Genomic DNA, 25,545 nt, shown 5'->3' with positions numbered 1-25,545 from the left:
AATGGGGGAGACCACACGGGCATTAAATAGGAGGGGGTACCATATGGTAGCACACGCTGACTTCTCCTCGGGGTCCCGGGGCACAGGCATACTACTGAGGACATCCTCCCACTACATAGTGAAATCCACAAAAATAGATGATCAGGGCCGCTTCGCGGCAGTACATGGGCAGTGGGAGGGGAGACTGCTGAATGTGGTCTCGTTCTATATTCCGCCGGCATTGCACTCAGTGGCCCTACCGGACCTCGGCAAATTCCTGTTTGAACTCCCCGACGGGGACTTAATTGTGGGCGGAGACTTTAACATGACACTCACAGACACCCTTGATCGGTTTCCTGCGCGTCCGCAGGCAGCTGGCCCTAGCAAACTACAACACTTTCTAGAAGCACAGGGTCTGGTGGATGTATGGCGTGCACTCCACCCGGAGCAGCAACATTACTCCTATTATTCAGCGACTCACAACAGTCTTTCCAGGATAGACTACTTTTTCACATTGAGTAACGGTCTCCTCAACATTAGTGAGGCGACGATACAGCCGAGGGGCATCTCGGATCACTCGCCAGTCACTCTCACCGTGACATGTACAGGCGCCAAACGCAAGAGAGTATTTCCGATCTTTCCAGGTTATCTCAAAGCGCCACTGATATGTAAAGACCTAAAGAAAGCAACCCGGCTCTACTTTGAGGAGAACCGGTCATCGGTGGACTCCCCCTCAATATTGTGGGAGGCCTACAAAACAGTGCTCAGGGGTCAGGCTATAGCGGCGATATCAAATCACAAACGAGTACACAGGAAGGAGGCACTAGAACTGGAATTGGGCCTCGAGAGGGCCAACACTGCCCATATGGCGGACCCTTCGGAGGCCACACTTCATGACCTACAGATACACCAGCGCCGCCTCAAGGATCACTTGAGGCAAGTGACAACGGCGGACATAGCCGCGACCAAGCACAGAGTCTACGACATAGGGGATAAGGCAAGTAAACTCCTGGCATGGCTAGACAGGACACATGGGGGGAGTAGGCATATACTACAGATTGCAGACCCCAGTGGCACCGTTCACACACGACCCGAAGATATCGTAGAAGCCCTGACTGACCACTTCCATGAAGTATATACTCCGACGATAGTGGTGACGGAGGACGAGGCCCGAGACGCCCTCGATCAGGTGCCCCTGCCGTCCTTGACAACTGAGGCGGCGAAGGATATCGATGCCCCCTTAATGATTGATGAAATTACATCAGCCATAGACTCCCTTCACTCGGGTAAGGCTCTGGGCCCCAATGGGGTGCCCATTGAATGGTTTAAAGCCATGTCTGAATCGCTGAGTGCGCCTCTCCTTCAGATGTATGAAGAGAGTAGGTTGAAGGGAATTCTGCCCGAAGACCAACGGATGGCGACTATTGTCGCGATCCCGAAACCGGGTAAGCCACCCAACGACTGTAATTCGTACAGGCCTATTTCCCTCTTAAACCCAGAGGCCAAAATTATAGCGAAAGTGCTGGCAAATAGACTTATGCCATACTTGAATCAACTGATACACCCGGATCAATCCGGCTTCATGCCACATAGAAGCACGGCCCTTAACCTTCGCAGGGTACACGGAGTTGTGGCACGCCTTTCATTGTTACGAGAACCGGCAGCGATACTATCGCTAGACGCCAAAATGGCGTTCGACTTGGTGGAGTGGGGATACCTCTTCGCGGTGCTGGCACGGATGGGCTTCGGCCCCGTCTTTATCTCCTGGATAAAGATGCTCTATAAGGATCCTATGGCCAGGATAGTGGCGATTGGCCACATTTCTCGGACCATATGCCTGGGCCGGGGTACAAGACAGGGTTGCCCTCTCTCGCCTCTCCTCTTTGCTCTGGTCCTGGAACCGTTGGCGGTCACTATCCGGACTATGCCGCTTCTGAAGGGAATAGGTTGGGATTCGCAATGGGAGGACAGAGTGTCCCTCTACGCGGACGATATGTTGATATACCTCACGGACCTGGAGCATAGTTTGCCCCACCTCCTAGCGATCTGCGACTCACATGGGCGAGTATCGGGATACACCATCAACTGGGCGAAGTCGATACTTTTTGAGCTCAGGGGGCCGCTCCCGCCATTGCCGGACTCCTGTCCGCTGGGGATAGCTCCATCCTCCTTTAAATACCTGGGAATACACATCACTCGAGATGAGACGGAATTCGCCAGACTCAACCTGTTGCCTCCCCTGTCCCGACTCCGTAGCGATGTGCGACACTGGAAAGAACTCCCGCGGACATTGCTGGGCAGGGCTGCGTTATTTAAAATGATGGCCCTGCCGCGATTTCTGTACGTCCTTGAAAATACCCCGTATATGATACCTGCCGGTTTCCTGCAGAAAGTGAGAGCACAGATCTCGAATCTGCTTTGGGGGAACCGGCCAGCTCGGATTTCACACACGAAGCTGAATAGGGGCTGGTATGATGGGGGCATTGCACTGCCTAATATGCAATTCTATTATTGGGCGGCCCAACTTAAGATCTTAAACCAGTGGTTGCACGCCCCGCAAGAGGATCCGGCCTACAAAGCGGACAGGGTACAATTGGGCACAAATAGTTTACTGGCTCCTCTATATCACCGGGGCATTGCGGCAAAGCTCATAGGACCCACTAAACACACCGTTCAATTGTGGTACAGGGCACAAGCGAGACTACGAGGGTGAGGGATCGTCACAAAGCTCACGCCTCTGTGGGACACCAAAGCGCTGGGTCATCTAAGGCGCTCTAAGGGCTTTACTCAGTGGGACAACATTGGGATCTCGACCGTGGGAGATATGTGGACCGGAGAGGGAGTGGTCCCGTTCACGACCCTTCAGGAACAGTACGAACTGAGGGATACCGAACTGTATAGGTACATTCAGATCAGACACGCCCTGCAGGCGCAATCCCACCTGATACATCTCCACCTGACTCCTCCCCACTAGAGGACCGTCTTCTCACAGATTTCATGCAAGAAGGAGCAACCTCGTTAACATACCGTAAAATACTTAACAATATACCTGATCCGCTGCAGAAATTAAAGGACAAATGGACGACCGATGTCGGAGAATTGGATGAATCCGACTGGAATGCAGCCATGGCGTCTCCACGTGAGGCAGGTATATCATCCAAGTTCCGCTTGGTACAATTGAAAATTTTCCATAGGATTTACTATACCCGCACGACACTACACAAACTGCAGAGGGCGAATCACCCATACTGTCTTAGGGAATGCGGGGTCGAGGGCACGTTTATACACACATTGTGGGACTGCCCACGCATTGTTGGTTTTTGGCAGCGAATAATACGCACTATCGCACAAACACTTCACACCTCACTTACACTGGACCCACGGCTCTGCTTACTAAATATATGGGGACCTACAGATCTTACTTTCTATGAAAGGGCGTGGACCACAATAGGACTTGTCACGGCCAAACGAGATATAGCTCAAAAATGGGGGACGGCGGATCTCCCCACGCTGGCACAATGGACCAAGAACATGGATATGCTCATGTTGACAGAAAGGGCAGTCTATAAACTGAGAAATAATCCGCGCAAATGGAATGGGGTTTGGATACCGTGGAATTCATATAGAGGAGATATCTGTGAGCCACTGGCAGATGAGGACCTTGAGGGGTCTGACGAAGAGGGGGATTCTGATTAGATAAGGGAGGGGCTGACCACATAGCGGTGGATCTTGATCAAGGAGGGGAACACGAATGGGGTGTGACTGGAAGTTTGCGTGATTGATCTCGTATATGACGTCTTGGATGCTAGATAACATGCTGAGAATAACCCATTACAGTACTGATTCTTGTGTGCAGTTTGTATTGTTCTGTTTTTGTCCTTTTGGTTTAAGTTTACGTTGGAAACAGACACAAAAATGTAAAAGCAAAGTACGTTTTTACTTGTGAAGTACGTTCGGTACACGTGATCGATCATCCTGTTGACTGCAGCTGACTCTGCAACCAGACGAGGCTATAAGGTCTCTGAAATGCTTCGCTTTGCCCCATGATGTACACCGGCCTCAGGGTTGTAGGTGGTTCACTGTACTGTGACGATGATGCTATAAAACTTAGCAATAAAAATAAATAAAAAAAAAAAAAGAAAGTCTCCTCCCTCTTGTTCTGCCCTGTCCTTGGCATCAAATATACCTCGGCTATATATAACTCTGTGGTGGTCTGACGGAGCCGTATATGAAGGGGGAAGAAGGAAAGCTATATAACAGGTTCCAGAAAAGTTGGAAGGGAGCCATGTGTAAGCTCTATCTTTACAAACAAAATAGGTTCCTTGAGACGGAACCAACGGAGGGAAATCAGGGGACGAGAAAATGTAGTTGTGCAAACAACTCTGCTTGATGTCAGTTTTCTTACTGTTGACTTGGAGGCAAAAATTACCTTGATGGGGTACAGTCCATACAGGAGAAGACTCACCCTTTCTAGTTTTGTCACCAAGGCTAAAAACATAGTGGGTAACATTCCATCCTTCATAAGCTTTCTTCTCATCTAACGGAATCTTGCTCTTCTCTACAATCTTAGCCATCGCCACTATACCTTTTATCAAAGAGCTGTGGCTGAAATCCAATCCATTCCCAGAAGTTTTTACAGGGCTTCGAAGTCTGTTGTGGTATGCGGCCAAAAAACATAGTCAGGTAAGCCCAAGCTGAACCTTCATATGAGAAGGGAAGAACCAAATATGGCATCCCCTTTCGTGTATTGTGTGGCATAAGACCGCACACCCAACAGTCAGTCATATTAATAGCCAACTGGTGTTGGTGTAACAATTGGATAAACGTATTATTCATATATTCAGCGCTCCTTATCTGTTCATGAGGGGGTAGAGCATGCATTTTATGTGAAAAGACAGAAAGACGAGAGGGCAAAGAAGTTGTAGAGTTAGCCACATTTATCGGGTGTAGAACATGTACAATCCAACCTATGCAGGCTAATAAAATACACAAAAACATGAAAATACACAAAGTTACGCCAAATCGACTACGCAATAATTTACAATATTTCAATCTCATTTCCTGCTTCCTATTTTCCCTACCTATGGTTGTGGTACCATCCATCTTTATCTAAAAAAAATGTCGCTCACGGCAATCTTCCTCAATCACTCAGCTACGTACTTCTGTATATCCTGAGGCACTAGCCACTTACTAAAAGAACAAAAACCAGGTTACAGTCTGAGTCTCCTACCGTGACCCTGCGACGGAGACAGATGGCACATCCAATACTAATTATCATACAAAAAAAAAATGTCTCTGATCAATAAGAGAAAAAGTGTTCAAAGTGTTCAGTTCCTTTGGCCAGCTCTCGGCCTCAGGTTGTAGCGGGTTTTGCTCGGCACTGTCTGGTCCTTAAACAGAGTTTTTGGATTCGTAGTGTCTATTCGAAGATGCGCAGGCACAGAGGCTTGAAGAATATCGTCATCTGCTTTCTCAGACTGAGTTCCATAAATTTGAGCATCACTGAAAGGCACAAAACAAGGAACCGCTGCAGTGTCCGATTCCCTTACACCACTGCGAATCCACTGGTCGAAGGGTAATGGCAATGGCACCTTCTTACAGTGCACGCCATGCACCCAGTTTCGCTTGCCGACCACCTTCACAGCTGTGCGGGTGGCGAGCAAAACTTGCGTAGGCGTGGACCAACGAGGCTCCAGATTCTTAGCCCGTTGAAATATTTTGACGCAGACCCAGTCACCGGGCAAAATGGTGTGACCTGGGTCTGTGGAGGCCTCTGGCAAAGCACTTTGTACCTGTTGACGAATAATACTTAATTTAGTAGTCAAGTCATGCAAATAATCAATTAACAGAGGATATGGTATGTCAGAGTATTTCTTGGGACGAGGGACACCCCAAATATTAGCTGGGCATCCGAATACCACTTCATATTGGCTAAGTCCCATACGAGAGTGCACAGTAGTTCTGGTTGACAAAAGAGCTAGGGGCAAGGCGTCTGGCCAAACAAGACCCGTACTGGCTTGAATCTTAGCTAGTTGAAGCTTGAGTGTATCATTATAACACTCAACCAAACCCGCTGACTGTGGATGGTTTGCCGCGTGGAACTTCTGTCTAATACCAAGACCAGAACACACTTTCTGCATAATTTGACCCACAAATTCACTTCCATTGTCACTCCAGACAATTCGCGGCAAACCAAACCTGGGGAAGAACTCTTTAAGCAACACTTTAGCAGTTGACAGAGCAGTGTTATCTTTCAAGGGGTAGGCCTCTATCCAGCGGGAAAAGGCACATACCACCACCAGAACATACTTAAGGTTGTTGCATCGATCCATATGAATGTAATCGATCTGCAACACCTCAAAAGGATATGACGGGGGAGCGAAATGACCTGCCGGAGTTGGGGTACCCTTTCCTGGGTTATGCATTAGACAAACAATACAATGCTTAACCACATTCTCTGCACATTTCGGAATTCCTTCATTCTGCCACACAGGAGCCAAAAGCTTACAAATGCCTTTCGCACTAATGTGAGCTGGACCATGAGCCATAGTCACAACCGGCAACACATAAGCGTCTGGTAATAACCATCGCTGATGTTCCAACAATTCCGTCCAACAACCCGTCGAGTCTAACATTCCCGTACTTTCTTTCCACGTTCTCAATTCCTTCTCAGTAGCCTCTCCCTGAATCGTTTTCACACTCTCAATCGTGTCTTCACACATTCCAATTTCCCTAACCCAGTTTGCAGGACCTGCCACATACATTCGACTAGCGATGTCTCTAGCTGTAGTTCTTGCTACCTTGTCTGCAAATGCATTTCCACGACCCACATCATCTGTGACTTTCTTATGTGCGCTGCACTTTATGATCGCTATTTGTGCAGGTAAGGTAAGTGACTCAAGAAGATCAGTCACTAACTGACCATGCTGGATCTTTGTCCCGTGAGAGGTAAAGAATCCTCTCTCCCTCCATAACTTACCAAAACTATGTGCAACGCCAAAAGCATATTGACTATCTGTGTACACATTCACTCTCTTTCCCTTCGACAACACACACGCTCTAGTCAAGGCTATCAATTCAGCTGCTTGGGCTGAATTATGTCCAATACGTGCCGTCTCAACAATTGTGCATAAGGTGGTAACAGCATAAGCAGAAGTAGTCTCCCCGTTTGGAAGCTTGAAACAAGAACCGTCCACCCATAGGATCCCATCTGGGTCCTTGAGCGGAGTGTCCTTTAAATCAATCCTACCCTTCGTTTCTTCTTCCGTTCGAAGAAAACAATCATGTTTTTCCTGAGCGTCTTTCTCCTCTGGGAGTGGCAACAGTGTAGCTGGATTTAACGTATTACATCTTTTGATATGTACATGACTCGCTAGAAGTGTCAGCTCATATCCAGACAAACGAGCACTCGTAAGGTGCTGTGTTCTTGTCCTATTCAACAGGGTATCCACTGCATGTGGAACAATAACAATGAGTGTGTTATCCAACACTAATCCGGCAGACTGTCTAATAGAAATCTCCGCAGCTGCCGTAGCTCTGAGACAACTGGGAAAAGCTTTAGCCACCTCGGCGTCATCGCCTATTTAGGCTCCGCCCACTTCCGCCTCGCGTCTGACCGAAGCCCTGTGGCAGAGGGCTGAGGACTAACGCGCTGAGCGCTACAAAGCGTATTTTTAATTTAAGCCTTGCTATCTTTCTGCTGCTGAGTGCTAGCAGCTTAAACTTCACTTCTACCGCTGACTACGAGCGGTGAGCGGCACACTTTGTGTTTTTACTTCCCTCCCCCATCCCGCCCTCCTGACTCCTCCCACCTCGGCGTCATCGCCTATTTAGGCTCCGCCCACTTCCGCCTCGCGTCTGACCGAAGCCCTGTGGCAGAGGGCTGAGGACTAACGCGCTGAGCGCTACAAAGCGTATTTTTAATTTAAGCCTTGCTATCTTTCTGCTGCTGAGTGCTAGCAGCTTAAACTTCACTTCTACCGCTGACTACGAGCGGTGAGCGGCACACTTTGTGTTTTTACTTCCCTCCCCCATCCCGCCCTCCTGACTCCTCCCACCTCGGCGTCATCGCCTATTTAGGCTCCGCCCACTTCCACCTCGCGTCTGACCGAAGCCCTGTGGCAGAGGGCTGAGGACTAACGCGCTGAGCGCTACAAAGCGTATTTTTAATTTAAGCCTTGCTATCTTTCTGCTGCTGAGTGCTAGCAGCTTAAACTTCACTTCTACCGCTGACTACGAGCGGTGAGCGGCACACTTTGTGTTTTTACTTCCCTCCCCCATCCCGCCCTCCTGACTCCTCCCACCTCGGCGTCATCGCCTATTTAGGCTCCGCCCACTTCCGCCTCGCGTCTGACCGAAGCCCTGTGGCAGAGGGCTGAGGACTAACGCGCTGAGCGCTACAAAGCGTATTTTTAATTTAAGCCTTGCTATCTTTCTGCTTCTGAGTGCTAGCAGCTTAAACTTCACTTCTACCGCTGACTACGAGCGGTGAGCGGCACACTTTGTGTTTTTACTTCCCTCCCCCATCCCGCCCTCCTGACTCCTCCCACCTCGGCGTCATCGCCTATTTAGGCTCCGCCCACTTCCGCCTCGCGTCTGACCGAAGCCCTGTGGCAGAGGGCTGAGGACTAACGCGCTGAGTGCTACAAAGCGTATTTTTAATTTAAGCCTTGCTATCTTTCTGCTGCTGAGTGCTAGCAGCTTAAACTTCACTTCTACCGCTGACTACGAGCGGTGAGCGGCACACTTTGTGTTTTTACTTCCCTCCCCCATCCCGCCCTCCTGACTCCTCCCACCTCGGCGTCATCGCCTATTTAGGCTCCGCCCACTTCCGCCTCGCGTCTGACCGAAGCCCTGTGGCAGAGGGCTGAGGACTAACGCGCTGAGCGCTACAAAGCGTATTTTTAATTTAAGCCTTGCTATCTTTCTGCTGCTGAGTGCTAGCAGCTTAAACTTCACTTCTACCGCTGACTACGAGCGGTGAGCGGCACACTTTGTGTTTTTACTTCCCTCCCCCATCCCGCCCTCCTGACTCCTCCCACCTCGGCGTCATCGCCTATTTAGGCTCCGCCCACTTCCGCCTCGCGTCTGACCGAAGCCCTGTGGCAGAGGGCTGAGGACTAACGCGCTGAGCGCTACAAAGCATATTTTTAATTTAAGCCTTGCTATCTTTCTGCTGCTGAGTGCTAGCAGCTTAAACTTCACTTCTACCGCTGACTACGAGCGGTGAGCGGCACACTTTGTGTTTTTACTTCCCTCCCCCATCCCGCCCTCCTGACTCCTCCCACCTCGGCGTCATCGCCTATTTAGGCTCCGCCCACTTCCGCCTCGCGTCTGACCGAAGCCCTGTGGCAGAGGGCTGAGGACTAACGCGCTGAGCGCTACAAAGCGTATTTTTAATTTAAGCCTTGCTATCTTTCTGCTGCTGAGTGCTAGCAGCTTAAACTTCACTTCTACCGCTGACTACGAGCGGTGAGCGGCACACTTTGTGTTTTTACTTCCCTCCCCCATCCCGCCCTCCTGACTCCTCCCACCTCGGCGTCATCGACTATTTAGGCTCCGCCCACTTCCGCCTCGCGTCTGACCGAAGCCCTGTGGCAGAGGGCTGAGGACTAACGCGCTGAGCGCTACAAAGCGTATTTTTAATTTAAGCCTTGCTATCTTTCTGCTGCTGAGTGCTAGCAGCTTAAACTTCACTTCTACCGCTGACTACGAGCGGTGAGCGGCACACTTTGTGTTTTTACTTCCCTCCCCCATCCCGCCCTCCTGACTCCTCCCACCTCGGCGTCATCGACTATTTAGACGGGCCTCATGTGTCAGCGCAGCGGACGAGCGCAGCGGGCGCGACGTAGGCGCGCCGGAGTCGCACCAGAGTCAAGCCCGTCTGCGCCCGTCCGCGCCAGGACGGGCCCAGGGCCTAGGGATGTGGATACTACTATCTCCTATTCATCCCCCGCCCTCATGCTCCTTCGAGCTGCTGCTTGCCCCCTTTCGTTTGACACCTGGACGCGGATTACCTAACTCGGAATCACTGGTAACCTATCCCCCCACCTGGGCCCGCTCACTCCCCTCACTTCTCCCACTATCCCTGAGTCACAGATCCGCTTACTTTATTTGAACACCCGTTCTTTAGTCAGGCATCAAACTGACATCTTCCACCTACTCATGACTGAAAGGCCTGATGTCCTTTTACTCTCTGAGACCTGGCTTACGGACGACTCCCTCCCGGACATATTGGCAGCGCTACCTCCTGACTACTGCCTGCTCAACACCAACCGCCATGGGGGTCGCCCTGGAGGGGGGGTCGCAGCAGTAATACGAAAGGATATTCAGGTCATCACTCCCACCTCTATGACTCTTCCTGATGTGGATAACCTGGTCTTTAGTCTTGGAACCGAGGTGGGCGCAGTTACCTTTATGGTACTCCACCGCCCCCCCCCAGTCCATGCCTTCTTTCCCTGCACTGTTTATTGAACAGCTTGCTAGCATTGCTACTTCCTCTCCACGCATAGTTATCGCCGGGGATTTCAACTACTGGTTTCAGCATAGGGACGCTGGTCCCCATGCTTTTGAATTGTTCGAAGGTCTCTCGAGCCTAAATTTCAGCCAATTAGTCACCTCTCCCACTCATAGTGGTGGCCATATACTTGACCACATCTGGGTCCATGGGGTGAAGCCTTCCCACCCGCTCATCTCACCTTGCGTGTGGTCGGACCACCGCCTTATCGACACCACCATCTCTGTGGCTGGCCAGATTAGGATTCCCCCGCGGGAGGGTGGCATGGCTCGTAGGTGGAAGGCCGTTGATTCCTCCAAACTGTTAACTCACCTGTCTCATACACGCCCCCCTCCCCTGATACCCCCCGATATTAATGAGCTAGAGGGCCAAGTTTCTAGCTGGCTCATATCAGCCAGTGACATCTTCGCCCCACTAACTAAGTTCCCTCGCTCCCGCCATAACCACTCACATAAATGGTTCACTCCTCATCTAAAAACTCTACAGCTAGAACTTCGTCAATCTGAACGCAGATGGAGAAGAGACTACTGCATGGCAAGCAGAGATACCTATGTGACAGCTCGCAATAAGTATAAATCCGCTATCTCTGCAGCCAAGAAAGCCTATGTCTCCGAGCGCCTCCTGTCAGCTCCTTGTAAGTCAAAGGAGATCTTTAGAGTTCTGGACGAATTCACGTCTGACTCCAGAATGCTCCTGTCCCAGGCCCCCACCCAGGAATCTTGCAACGCACTTAGGGCTAGATGTAGGTAAAGCATATTTACCGACCCTTAAATACCGAATTTTACCGATTCGGTATTTAAAAGTCGGTAAATATGAAGGGGGGAGATGTAGGGAAATCCAGATGTTTATTTACCGAATCGGTAAAAGTCGGTATTTACCGATTCGGTAAATACCGACCTGTAATGCTCCATTCATTCCTATGGGCTATGAAGCCCATAGGAATGAATGGGGCATTACAGGTCGGTATTTACCGATCGGTAAATACAGATTTTTGGCAAGGGTGCAGGGGGTGTCACTTTGACACCCTCTAGCACCCCCAAAAAAGGTTCGGGGGCCATATGGCAGGCATACCTGCCCTAAGGGCAGGTCTGCCTGTCATATGGCACAGGTGTGCATGCGCACATTTGCATGCACACCTGAATCGGTATTTCACCATCAAATTGAATTTGATGGTAAAATACCGATTTCTAAGGCCTTGTGGGACTCATAAGAGTCCCACCTACATATCGATTTTACAGATTCTGTAAATATACCGGTCAGTAAATTTACCGACCGGTATATTTACAGATTCTGTAAAATTACCTATCGGTAAATTTACAGAACGGTAAATTTACCGATTCTGCCCCCTACATCTCAAATGCCTTTTACCGGTCGGTAACGGCCGAATTCGGCCGTTACCGACCGGTAAAAGCCTACCTACATCTGGCCCTTAGTACCTTTTTTTTACAGAAGATTGTTTTGATTAAGGGCACTATCCCGGTCACCTCATTGGGTGTTGATCCTGCCACTTCCCCTCACAATGCCTCCTCTATTACTCAGCTCCCTCCATTAGACTCCATAACTCTAGCCAACCTGGCTGTCCGCATCAAGTCTGGCTCTCCTGACGACCACTGACCACCTTCCATACTGCGTGACATCTGCCACTCCCTACCTGACTGCATCCTTCCTTTGCTTAACTCCTCTCTTCTGTCCGGGACGGTACCCAGCTCCTTCAAGGAGGCCGTCCTAGTGCCCCTGTTGAAGAAGCCTGGAGCCGACCCTGCCGTCCCGGCAAACTATCGCCCCATCTCTCTTCTACCCTTTCTCTCAAAAATCTTGGAAGCCCATGTCACTGCCTGCCTCTCAGGGTTCATCGAGAGTTCCACCTTTCTCGAGGCCAACCAGGCCGGCTTCCGTCCTTGTCATTCTACGGAGGCTGTGATCCTGGCTGTCCTGGACACCTTGAGAGACGGAGCTGACAAGGGTACCTCCCAGGCCCTGGTATTATTAGATCTGTCGGCCGCCTTCGACACGGTGGACCACAACATCCTTCTCCGCCGTGTCGAACAGGCTGGCATCCAGGGCCTGGCGTTGGCATGGGTGAAATCTTTCCTTACGGGGAGATCCCAGTCTCTCAGCCTAGGTACATTCAGGGCCCCTAGGGAACATCTGCCTTGTGGGGTCCCCCAGGGCTCCTCTCTATCCCCTCTTCTTTACAATCTCTATCTTCACCCTCTCCTTTTCTCTTTGAGGCAGTGGGACGTCCGCGTTTTCAATTACGCGGACGACCTACAACTCATTTTCTCTCTAAACTCCCCCTCTGCTATTCCCACCTTCCAGGCAGTTATGTCCCATATCTTTCAGTGGATGTGTCAGAACCAGCTGAAACTGAACCCAGGAAAGACGGAGCTCCTCCTGCCGGGTAAGAGCGCCGTCTACTGGGGTCCACACTTCTGGCCGACAGAGCTTGGCTCCCCTCCCACCCCGGTAGCCTCGGTGAAAAGCCTCGGGGTCACTATTGACGCTGGGCTCTCTCTCGGGCCGCAGGTGGGGACGGTGGTCTCCTCCTGCATGTTCCAACTACGCAGGATTAGGAAGGTGGCCTACCTCCTCACTCCCGATGCCCTGCTACAAGTCATCATGGCCCTTGTTCTCTCCCGCCTGGATTTTTCAAATTCCATCTATCATGGTTTGCCCAAATGTTCCATCAATAGGCTGCAAATCATTCAAAACCAGGCGGCGAGACTGGCCCTCGGGATTCCGAAGTGGCAGTCCGCCAAACCCCTCCTTGTCAAATTACACTGGCTCCCGGTCAGCCTAAGGGCCGCCTTTAAGGTTGGCTGTCTGATCTTTAAGTCTCTTTCTGGTCCCTGCCCCGCTTTTCTGAAATCTCTTATCCGACCCTACTGTCCATCACGTAATCTTAGATCACTTCACCTACACCTCTTGGTGGTCCCCTCCTTTAAACTTTGTAGATCTGGGGGTCGAAGATTCGCCTTCCTCGGCCCCAAACTCTGGAACTCTCTCCCTCTCCCAGTTAGGACCTCCGGTACTCTCATCCAATTCCGCAAATCACTAAAAACCTGGCTCTTCCCACAATCCTGTTAAATCCCCTCTGTTTCCTCAGCACCCTTTCAGCGCCATGATACCTCCGGTGACAGTGCGCTATACAAACTTCCCTTAACATAACATAACATAACATACTGGGTCTAGTGTAGCGGAGAAATAGGCACATGGCCTCTGCTTATCTCAAAATTGCTGTGTCAAAACTGACAATGCGCAACCCTCTCTCTCGTGAACGTACAGTGTAAAGGACTTGCTATAATCTGGGGTACCCAACACTGGAGCAGAACACAGAGCAGTACGTAGGTCAACAAAGCTTTTCTGACATTCATCCGTCCAAGGGAGCGGATGTGGCGTATCTTTCAACGTTAGTACCAACAGTGGTTTAGCCAAAAGTGAAAAATTGGGAATTCATTGTCTACAGTAGGAAGTGATACCCAAAAAGGCACGCACTTCTCTCTGCGTGGTGGGTACAGACATCTGTGAAATAGCATGAATGCGTTCTGGGGTCAATCGCCTTCCCTCCTTCGACAAGAGATGACCTAAATAGGTAACCTCTTGGCGGAGATATTGCAGCTTAGAGGGAGACACCTTATGATGTAGAGCAGACAAATGATGCAACAACGCAACAGTCACATTCTTACACACATCTTCCGTATCAGCAGCCACCAGCAAATCATCCACATACTGAATAAGCGTAACACCTGGAGGCAAAGAGAAAGCATCAAGTTGTGACTTAAGAGCCTTGCTATAGATAGAGGGACTTTCGCAATAGCCTTGAGGTGCTCTTTTAAATCTAAAACTTCGGTCACCTAAAGAAAAAACAAAGATGTCCCTACTTTCTTCAGCAATAGGAATGCTGAAGAAAGCGTTCCCAAGGTCTATGACTGAAAACCAAGTTGCCGAAGCAGGAATCATCGTCAACAAAGCTGTAATGTCCGGAACAACAGGAAACTGTGGCACAACAATTTTGTTGACCTCTCTAAGGTCAATAACAAATCGATAAACAGGAGGCTGTGAAAGATGCGTTCTCTTAAGGATCGGAAGAACAGGGCTGTTACAAACATTGCCTCTCGTTTCTTCAACCACACCCTTCTGAATAAAATCATCGACAATAGCCAAAAGTGCTCTCTCTCCATCAGTAGAGATACGGTATTGGGGAATGCGTGGCATTCTCACATTCTCTTTAACTGTGACAACATACGGTGGGATCGCAAGACAACCCACGTCATTCGGGCCTGTAGCCCAAAGACTTTCAGGAAGAGAAAGCAACTCAGGTGGGAACTGGTCTCGAGACAAATACATGGAAGACGTCAGTTTCTTCCCCAACGTAAGATGCACACCAGAAGGGGAACAATACAATGTTGCATGTAGTCTTTTCAATAAATCCAGACCCAGCAGGTTCTCGCCGCAACCAGTTGTCAGAATAAGTGGAGCATTCAAATCATAGGGACCAATCGAAACGGGCAAGGGACAAGAAACCGGATTACGGACTGGGGTGCCAGAAAATCCTACAGAAGTATTTATTAAGCCAGACAAAGATGCCCTAGGGAGTTTAGTATGCATATTAGAACTTCTCATCGCACCAGTATCCAAAGAAACGGTTCTGAAACACCCATAGTATTGATAGTGACATATGGCCCATTTTGATCTACTGGAATCGACACAACTCCCTCACTTCGTCCATGGCTGTCCTATTCGATCTGAAAATCGTCAGCCCTTTCTTCACAATAATCGTCATTATAATACTGCGTAGACTGAACTCTCTGCTGATCAAAGTAATTCGTAGTAGATGGAGGAAAAGAACGCTGCTCCTGAGAGGACACACCTCGTCCTCTACCTCTAGATCCTGTCTGGAAAGTACCACGACCCCGTGGAGCAGACATCCCATTATTACGCTGTAATAAAACCGGACAACTATTCTTGAAATGTCCCTCTTCCCTACAATACGCACATTGATTAGGACCCAACGAAAGACGTGGTGCGAAGTACTCAGGTTTCTGGAGCACTTTCTGAAACTGTGGGGGTTGAGAAAACTGAGGCTGTGCAGAACGCGGAGGATAAGCTTGCTGTAAAAGAACCTTCGTTTTCAAATCTTTATTTTTCTTCTCTTGTTTCTCCTTCTCCTCCTTATCTTTATTCTCATTATACTGTGCAGTAGCCAGTATTTTAGCAGGGGAAGAGACAGCCCATGCACTTTCAGAACTCTTTAGTTTATTTGACAATTCGGGAAGCAAGTTGTATACAAACTTATCCACAAACAACCGCTGACCACCCTCTACACTCAAATCCTGACCACTATGATCAATAAACGTCTCTTCAAAACGAGTGAAGAAATCCGAGACGCTTTCGTCTTTCTTTTGCTTGCATGCAGCCAGCTTATCCCAATTAACTCGCACCGCGGGCATCATAGTTTTCATCAATTCGATTATTCTGCCTGGTAGGGCCGTAATCAGATCCTCAGGCTTCGCACCACCCACTTGATTTGCGTCAGCGGCTCTAATAGCAGCCCAATCACCACCTAATTCACCAACATGATTCTCCCTACGAATCCGTGCCCATAATGCTTGCGGAACAACATTTCCAAATAACATATCAATATCAATATCGGCCAAATTCATAATACAGGCCTCAACTGTTTGAGACAATTCCTTGTAATATCCAGCCGTATTTTTACAAGGGTCCGGAAGAGTTTGTTTAAGCGCCAATACTTCAGACCTTTTCCAGGGTTGGTGAACCCATATACGCTGGAAATTAGCAGGGACAGGAGGCGGACCATTCACCGCTTCCCTCCATACTGGAGGAACTTCACGCATCGGATAATTCTTAATGCCTTTGTTTTTGGCAGGATCAGTCTCGGAAAAGGACAAGGACAAAAACATGGTTCGGTACGCAACGAGTTTATTCACCGCCTCTTCAACTCGTGGTCCTACAATAAAACTTTTATCAAAATCAGCTTGTAATTTCAGTAACTCCGACGGAACTGTAATCAACTCCATATCTTCCCAACCTTTGATAAGAGTCTGACACATGACATTAAAAAACATATCTTTGTGTGGGCTCTGCCCATTGATGAAAGGAACTCATAATAGTCCACTCTCAATTCATTTACGAGCTAGGGAACCCAAAACTACTTTCTCATCCGTGAGAGGAATTTGACAACGAGATTGTCGTCTAGAGAAAGCTGGAGACAGGTTCAAAGACCCAAGAAGAGGAGAAAAGAAATTCGAAACAGCATCTGCTAGTCTCCTGTATGAGGTAGGGGAATCCCTTGAGAGAACAGGAGGCCTTACAGACATAGAAGGCAACGGGGACTGGAACGTAGCCGACTGAGGAACAAGAGCGGGGGATTGGAGAGGAGGTGGGGGCTGAATTACAGGCTGTAAAGACGGAGCAGAGGCAGGCAAGGAAGCATTAATAGGCTGAGCCGGTTGCTGAACAATCGGCAATTGAGCAACCATTGGTTGAGCAATAGGAGGGGGTAACAGAGGTGCATTAGGATTTTGGGCATAGGGCGGAGGTGAATTCAATAAACAAGACATTAGGGAATCTTCTTCCAATTCCTTACTTTTATCTGACGAGGAAGTAGGCAGCATCGGATAGCATCTATCTATCGTCATGCAATGTTGTCTCTCTAGTATCTCATTCGCACCGTCTACTTCATTATTTTTAAACTGCTGAGCAGCCTCTATAATTGACATGTTTTGCGCTTTCTTATCCTTTTTTGCTTGTTTAATTTCCTTCTGTTTGGCTTCCCTACGCCAAAGGCGAAAAGAGTCAAACATTGCCAGCCGGGCTTTTCTTCTAAACAGAATCGTTTCCAAATTATCTAGTATGGCGGGATCAAAACTACCATTTTGGGGCCATCTCAAAACTCCACTATTTTTCGTGTATCGGACCCATGTCTCGTTAAAGGTAATGGGACCAATACCATGTTTCGAATAGAGCTCATAAGTGGGAGTTCCAACTGGAGGGATCGGACATGAATCCTCCAACTGGGAATCCCTCGTACAACCTAAGCAACAAATTCTTTTGAATTTACTCAGTCCAGGCATCGTTACTTCTTTAGACTGCTCACAAACAACAAGGGGTGTAAATCAATGAAACAGTACAAACGTACTTACCCCTTGGCTTCGGGTATTGCAATACCTGAATAAAACCCCAAAAACCAAAACAAAACAAAGTTTTGTGGGAGCGACCCACCAAATACTTAACTAAGGATCGTCCTACACCAGTGAAGGTCCGGCTATCGTCTCGCTTTACCAAACATCATCAGAAGGGTCCAAAGCAGGGCGACAGTCAGGGCAGCAGTCGTCAGCAGCCGTCGGAGAGGAGTAGCCGCGCTGTCAAAGACCTTCGGTCCACTTCCAACATACACGGGTCGATCACGTGGTGCGCTTCCTCCGGAATTTTCTTGCGGGGCTCCTCACGACCCTCGGGCTCAACTGCTACCGTTAAAATCGCCCCACGTTGGGCGCCAGTTGGAGAACCGTAGCCTTAAGGCTCGGCGGCGCAGGGTACGCCTGAAATCCCCTGGATTCACCTGCCTTGTCAGAAACAGAGACACGGACTCTTCGTCTGGCGTAGAAGATAGTATTTATTAGCTGCAGCTAGTACAGTGGTCTTAGAAGTCGTTGGTAAAACGAGGTTCAAAAGAGACTGCCACTTAACTCCGTGGTGTTAAGTGACAAGTCATTGTATTGATGTTTATTATAATTTATACTACAGTCGAAGTTTAGCAGGCCCGGCACACTTACTGTGAGAAACAACACTGGACAAGAAGAGATCCTGTGTTTATTTTTGTGTTTCTCATTCCACTTCCCCTTTTCCCTTGCGGTCAAATTGGAATAGTCAAGAGTTAAATCCTTGTTAACCAGTTTGTCTAAAAGGGAGTTGGGGGTTTGCAGCAACGAAAGGAAGCAAGCTCAGCAGTGTCGTGGTGGAAGCTCAACACCCGGATTGCGTCTGTAAATTTCCCTAGCCTTGCGACTGTTTAAGCTGTATTAGCGGAGAAACACAAGTCTGAAACTTCTCTGCATCGAAGAAGGCCATCGGATGGGATCTACAGATGGGGATTACCAGTCGGTACCGCTCGCTTGCTAACTTTGGGCAGCAGCACAGCAAATGGAGCCATGATTCACGATGGTAACTACAAAGCCAACTTGTGACTGAATTGGGTTGCTGGGCCAAGGATGGATTAAAGTCCGCAATGGGCAGTGCAAGAAGTCTCATCTAGGTAATTCTTTTACGGGCCGGGTCTGTCAGCACTTGCTCAAAATAAGGCTGTGGTTTTCCCACAATGTAGGAAGTATCCAGAGAAGAGAGATTGTGTTGATGATGTAGGCTGTCCAGGTCCCTTTTTCTTAATCTGTTTATTCACTGTTCTTTTCCAGGCAGTTACGGGAACGTCTACGTTATGCAAGTTTTGGGTGTCTATTTCCAGTAATCTTATGGCTGCTACCAGCTGTGCCTGCCATGGAGATCCACTTTCTTAAAAAATAGTTTTAATTTGTGTTTTTAATGAGTTTGCTGGGGCACGCAGGGTGCTAATATAATATTTTAGAAAGTCCCCTGAGCAAGTAATGTCCGGGCAGGTAAGACCCAGCTCCAACCTTACTCTTGCTCTCCTAGACTGTCGTGGGAGGCCAAGAACCTTCTTGTAGGCAGAAATTTGGTGGTTCCTGAGGAACTTGGTGAAAGCGCCTGGGAAGACCATGTTCCAGTAAAGGTTTTTATGAGTGACTGTGCTTCCCATTATCCTATAAACAGGAATTTCTGGAGAAAAGCTTGAAAGGCAAGGACGTTAACATGCTGCTGCTGAAGCATTCTCATCTTCCTGAATTTATAGCCATTATTCACCTAAAGTAACTTCCCTTGGCCCTTTCCTTTTAAAGAAGAGGTTGGCATCTATCCAGAAGTGTAACATAGAACTCGAGGGCTTGACTCCCTGTCCTTCAAGTCTAACTGTAGATCCTTTTCATCCAGAGGGCTTATGTTAAAGAGATGAACATCACAAAGTTATGCACAATGGAGAGCAGTAGATACAGGTATGTAACTCTTAAATTGTGCTTTAACCTCAAATATCCAAGTGATGTATTGATCAGGCTGCACCGAACATACCACAATTTCAACCTCTGACAGGCAGGATACACACCTCTCTGTAATGGGCGTATTAACCCCCTAATTTATCTCACCAGCTTGGCTACTATTGAAAACAAAGATTCTGTGGTTGTTGCCTCATGTTGTTGAAGAGTACAAGAGAAATAAATATTCCAAAAAGTTGTTATAATTTGAAGTGTGTTATTCCTGTTTTAATTTGCTTATTTATGTTGTCTGTTGCTGCAGGGAATCCAGAGCCAACAGTGAGCCCAGCTACTTTTGTGAGCGATATCAGCATTGCGCCCTTCAACACGCCCGTCAGCTTCTATGAAGTCCATGAACTTGACAGGCTCTATAGCAGTGATGAGTATTATGATGATGGTGATTACATACTTTTAAGTATTCATTGGTGACTGGGCATCAGCTATGTTCCTCATAGCATCCAAAAAGAGTTAGAATTGTTCATAGGGTGGGTGGCCTGTTCAATATTAACTAGGAGCTACTCATGAACAACTTCTTTCAATAAGTGCAAACCTACTTGCATCCGGCAGGAAAGATTACGTGTCCAGTCTGGGTTCACTTTTAATTAAAAACTAGTTGTTTGAGGATGTGGTTCTATGGGTATATCTCGAACGTGTCAAATACTAGAATTTTTTCTATGTGGAGTCCTTCAGTGCAGAAATTTGGTTTTCCCTCCTTGCTATCAAAGTGAAATCAAGTGAAGTCTAGCGCACTGTGAGAGCTGTGGTGTTATCCCAATGACATCAACTTTTAGGTGTGAGCCTGCACACTGATGGGAGAAGAGCCAGGTGTCCACTGTTGCAGCAAGTAGACCTTCACTTCAGTTATTCTAGAGTGCCTTGTGCCTGACATCTAGCCAGCCTATTGGCAAGTCAGACTTCCAAATAACCACAATCTTTGTACCCGCTTGAGCACCATATTTCCTTGCTCCTGCGGCGACATTTCTCTGACACCATTCTCAGGGGGTTAGGAGACCAACTCTCTTGACTGGCTGCTACTTATATCGCCCAGGCTTCTACCCGGTATTTTAACTTTACGGTCCTAGGTGACCTTAATCTCCATTTTGACGATCCACTCTGTACTCATAGCGTGAATTTCATTTCGAAGCGTGCTGGCTTTAATCTTACCCAACTGGTTTCCTCCCCCACCCACAAAGCTGGGCACATGCTTGACCTCATCTGCTCAAATATGCAGGAGGTAAAGGTAGACAAGCAGACACAGGTTATCAGGTCTGACAAACTAACTGGTCCCTTTCCAGCTCCACCTGAAGGCCACTTCTAGGGCTGCAGCCCTTCCTAAGGAAGCCAGGATGAACTCGAGTAGGGTCACATCTGAGACATTAGGCCCATTATTGAAGGACTTTAGCCCCCCTCACGGACAACTCCAACGACAATATTGCGAACCTGAAGACTTGGGTTACGGATGCCATTGATAAACTCTCCCCATGGAGATCCGTTAGCTCTACTAGAGCTACCCCTTCTGCACCATGGTTCTCCGAGGACATCAGAGGCAAAATAACTATTACAAATGACTGGAATGTTAATGGAGAAAGGCCTACTCAAATGATACCAAAATCACATACAGGAATGCCTTGAAAGAATACCATTAATCGTTCAACGACAAAAGAAGAGACTTCCTGGCAGCTCACATTGTGAGCGCTAAAAGCTCCTCCAGGGAAGTATTCAGGATTTTGAAATCCTTCACCAATCCCACAGTGAAAATGGACACTTGTCTCACTTTTAATTCCCAGATTCCCGGTCTTTTAAAAAATGCTGAAAAAATTCCTTCTACTCCTATCCATTGCCCATAGGAGGACTACGGTTCAAGCCTTGATCGGCTCAAGGCTGGACTATGCAAATGTCTTATATTTGGGCCTTCCTGAATACCTCCTGTCGCGCTTACAGGTGGTGCAGAACTCTGCGGCATGAGCAATTTTTGGCTTGAGCCGGAGATCTGGTGCCGCGGGACTTTTGAAATCTCTGCATTGGTTGCCTATATGGAAACGCATTGCCTTCAAGGCTCTCACAATAGCTTTCAAAGCCCTGCATGGCACGGGCTCCTGCTACCTCAGGAATAGGATTAGTTTTCATCGCCCATGCAGAGCTTTACGCTCTGCATCTCTGTCACTGGCCGCAGTCCCGGCAATTAGGCGTGCTCGCTGCGGGGGTCGCTCTTTTAAGTATCTTGCGCCACGGGCTTGGAATGCACTACCGATGTCAATAAGGCAGGCTGACACCTTGCTGTCTTTCAGAAAAGATCTTAAAACTTGGCTGTTTGGCCAATAATTCCATCTTCTTCCTCGCTCTGTGCCTTGCCGGGTCCGATAGCGCCAGGACACTCTGTTTGAGTAGCTGAGCGCTCTATAAAACTCGGGATAACATAACATAACAGTACCTGAGCACACAGCTTTCCCTTCTCTGGACCTGTGCACTAGCCTCCCAAACTTTTTCAAAGACAAAATTCAGCAGATATATGTCTCCTTTGCCCAGTCTCCCGGCCTCAGAGCGGCGGGTGACACCCATTGCCTTAGCAAGAACTAGCTGGTGTTTGCTTACTTTTCCATGATTCCCACGGAGGTGTCGCTAACTGAACTACAGAAATGCAAATCCGGGCCGACCCCTGGCCAGCACGGTAGTATAGTTTACTAGCTGACTGGCTTAACCCGGTCCTTAGCTCCATTTGGAATTCCTCAGTAAGGTTAGAGATTTTCCCCTCCACATGGAAACATGCCTTTTTATTACCTATCCTGAAGAAGCCCCGTGCCGACCCCAAAGTAGCCAATAATTTTAGGCCAATCTCCCTACTGTCAGCTCTGGCGAAAATATTGGAGAAACTGGCCCGTCAGCAACTGGCTGACTTACTGGAAGCCAATGAATTGCTACATGATTCTCAATCGGGTTTCCATACTGGGTACAGCACGGAATCGGCTCTGATTGAAGTAGCAGATTCCATCCGATTGTCGGTTGACGGAGGCTTTTTGGTCATGCTGGTACTTCTCGACCTGTCAGCAGCATTCAATACTGTGTCACACTCAATCCTGCTTCACAGACTCAAGCAGATAGGTATCCAAAAGACGACATTCGAATGGATCACCTCCTACCTCAACGGCTGAGACCAATAAGTCTTTCTCCACCTCTACACCTCCTCTGCAAAACCACTCGGATGTGGAGTGACTCAGGGCTTGGCCTTGAGTCCACTACTTTTCAACATCTATTTGACGCCACTGTCTGCTCTCATTGCTAAGAATGGGGTCAAGGTAATATCCTACGTGGATGATACCCAGCTGTTGGTTTCTTTTAGTGTCTTCTTTTGTTTCATTCAGAGACTGTCTCAAAAACATTGCTACCTGGATGAACAGTAACTTCTTAAAGCTCAACACCAATAAAACTGAGGTTCTATTCTTTAACCAAGCTTCCCCCCCTCCCGCAGGCCTCTGGTGGCCTGTTGAACTCGGCTCTCCACCAGTGCCTAAGGTTTCGTTTAAAAATCTTGGTGTCAGATGAGACAAAGACCTGACCCTATCGACCCACGTCCGTCAAGTCACGTCACGTCCCTCAAGTCTCGGCGGCCTGTTTTGAAAAGATGAGAACACTCAGAAAACGTCTTGAGTTTCTGACGGATGAAAGCTGTAGAACCGTTGTGCATGCCCTGATGACCTTTCACCTCGACTATGCCAACGGCCTTTACATTGGCTTTCCCAGATGTCTGATCAGAAGGCTGCAAATAGTGCATTACACTGCTGTGAGGTTGGTCCGTAAGGTTACACTCCGCCTTCATATTTCTCCACATCACAAACAACTCCATTGGCTCCAAGAGATTGAATTCAAGGCCCTTACTATTGCATTCCGGGCCTACCAAGAGAGTTACCCGCTGACAATGACTTCAATTGATGTACTCCAATGAATAGGGCTCAACAGCAGTACGGGAGATGGTATGGATTTGAGCAACTAGAGTGTGGTGGGCTGGCAGGGAATGGGTAAGGATGCCAAAGCTCGTGCGTGAGAGGAGCGTGAAAAAAAAAAAAGAAAAAGGGAAAAAAGCAGAGTGAATGGCAGGAAACCAAATGAAAACATCTAAATGGTGCATAAAAGGAAGAAACAAAAGAAGGAAAATGGTAAAATAGCATGCAACTAAACAATGGAGAAGAATAATATAATGGTAAGAAGTCTTTTTACTTCAACATTGTTTCAAATTGGATAGGAATGCACGTTACCTACAATTATGTTAGAATCAACTTGTCTACGTTTCTGAAAGTAGACTTTTTTAACATCCAGTTGTTTTGTATGATGTTTTTTGCAAATGAGTCTAACAACATTTGTTTAATATTTCCATGAAAATAATATCAAATCCCATTATCTTACGTCCTGGTTTCAACATTTGAGCGCCATAGTGAAAACTTTCTTATTACTTGTTCATCAGAATTTCTTCATGCCCTTCCACTATGTAAAATTACTAGTGTTATACTGAAGTTCAGACTGTCTAACTTCAAGAAGACCCTTATTGCTCTCACTTGCTTATGACAGTGGTGGTACCAAATGTTTGGAGCAACCACAAAGAAAGATGTTGTCCAGTAGGATGTGATGTACAAGCTGAAAAGCATGACTTCTCATTACACTGCATGAGGCCCTCAAGCATATCCTCTAGTTTAGCTGTCCTTCCACGAGACATGGATAGTAGTAAAGAAGTAAGGAGAATTTTCATTAAACCATTGTATGCTTTGAAGTGTGAACAAATATGCATATGGTGTATGCGGAGATATTCGAACCTGCAGCCTGGACAAGAGGTGTCTCTCACATACATTGCACATTTAGCAAATTCATCATTAAGAGTTCTTGTTTTAATTATAGCAGCTTTCAGGGTGAACCCTAATCAAGAACTCGGTTGACCATTCTGGTGATAAGTCTTTTGACTGTAAAATACATTTATTGTTGATTAGTGAAGAATATAGAGTCTTTAAAACCAATAAGAGGCAGTTTCTTACTGCAGGAAACCTACTAATTGCAGAAACTAAAAACATTGTTACAATCCTTAACAAATACAAAGAAAGAAATAACAAACAGAACAAAAAATTAGACAACCCAATCGTCGCTCAGGACAGTGATTGAGATGTCTGTAGGTATATGGTATTCCTATCGTGTGAACCTAACCAAAAGGGAGCAGAGCACTGTGCATGACCAAAGATTAGCATAAATTCAACGAGTAATAGGACAGGAAGCTGGGTTGTGGATGGTTGATGCATTGTGACGCAGTGTTCTTTAAAGAGGTAAGTCCTCAACCTTTTCCTAAATTGGAGCATGGTTGAGGCGGTCCTGATGGATATGGAGATGTTGTCCCATTTCTTGGGCCTGCTGTCTACTTTTTCCTTCTTAGTCTGCAGCTGCAGTCTGATGGTGTCCTTGCTGCAGGTGTGTCAAGGACTACCAGAGATGCTTTGCAAGATAAGCATGGGTACTGGTTGAGGTGGCTTTGTAATGATGTAGCTGAGGGTGAGGTTGGTGTCCAGGGTGAATCCAAGTGATTTGGCATTCAGTGAAGGTTGGGGTTTGAACCTGTCAGATCTTTTTTCAATTGGAAGGAATCCTACCAGACATAGAAATTAAAATTATTATTAAAAATCCTCCATAAACAAAAAGGCTATTTATTCATAAATCAACCGTGTTCTAGAAATGAACATGGATTAGAATGTACTTATAAATGTTGAAGCACACACTTATTTAGGCACTCTCTCTACCATCATTACACTTGTGCCAATTAAGGGCCTCACAGCTCCTTGTGGTTAATGATTGTGTGATCGCGGACCGCGCGGACCCTACATATAGGGTGGATAGAGAAGCTATTGGCCAAGGGGGGCATGAGGGCCTCTTCTATTGTACAAGAAGAGACAAAGA

The 25,545-nt window shown here is 47.7% G+C and overlaps 1 protein-coding gene across 3 annotated transcripts in view; it reads left to right on the top strand.

The window, feature by feature from the left end:
* The window catches only part of LOC144762234 (uncharacterized), a 407,676-nt gene that overhangs the window by 343,415 nt on the left and 38,716 nt on the right, over nucleotides 1-25,545 (top strand). For 2 of the 3 annotated variants that reach the window (XM_078647376.1, XM_078647377.1), the window contains exon 6: nucleotides 19,883-20,017. The exons of the other annotated variant lie outside the window; for it this stretch is intronic. In XM_078647376.1, the coding sequence (XP_078503502.1) occupies nucleotides 19,883-20,017 (135 nt within the window). The remainder of the gene's footprint in view (nucleotides 1-19,882; nucleotides 20,018-25,545) is intronic. 3 annotated transcript variants of the gene reach the window in all.

This window comes from Lissotriton helveticus, chromosome 6, assembly GCF_964261635.1.
Source record: "Lissotriton helveticus chromosome 6, aLisHel1.1, whole genome shotgun sequence".
NCBI classification, from domain to species: Eukaryota; Metazoa; Chordata; class Amphibia; order Caudata; family Salamandridae; genus Lissotriton; species Lissotriton helveticus.
This window is presented reverse-complemented; position numbering and strand designations above follow the sequence as displayed.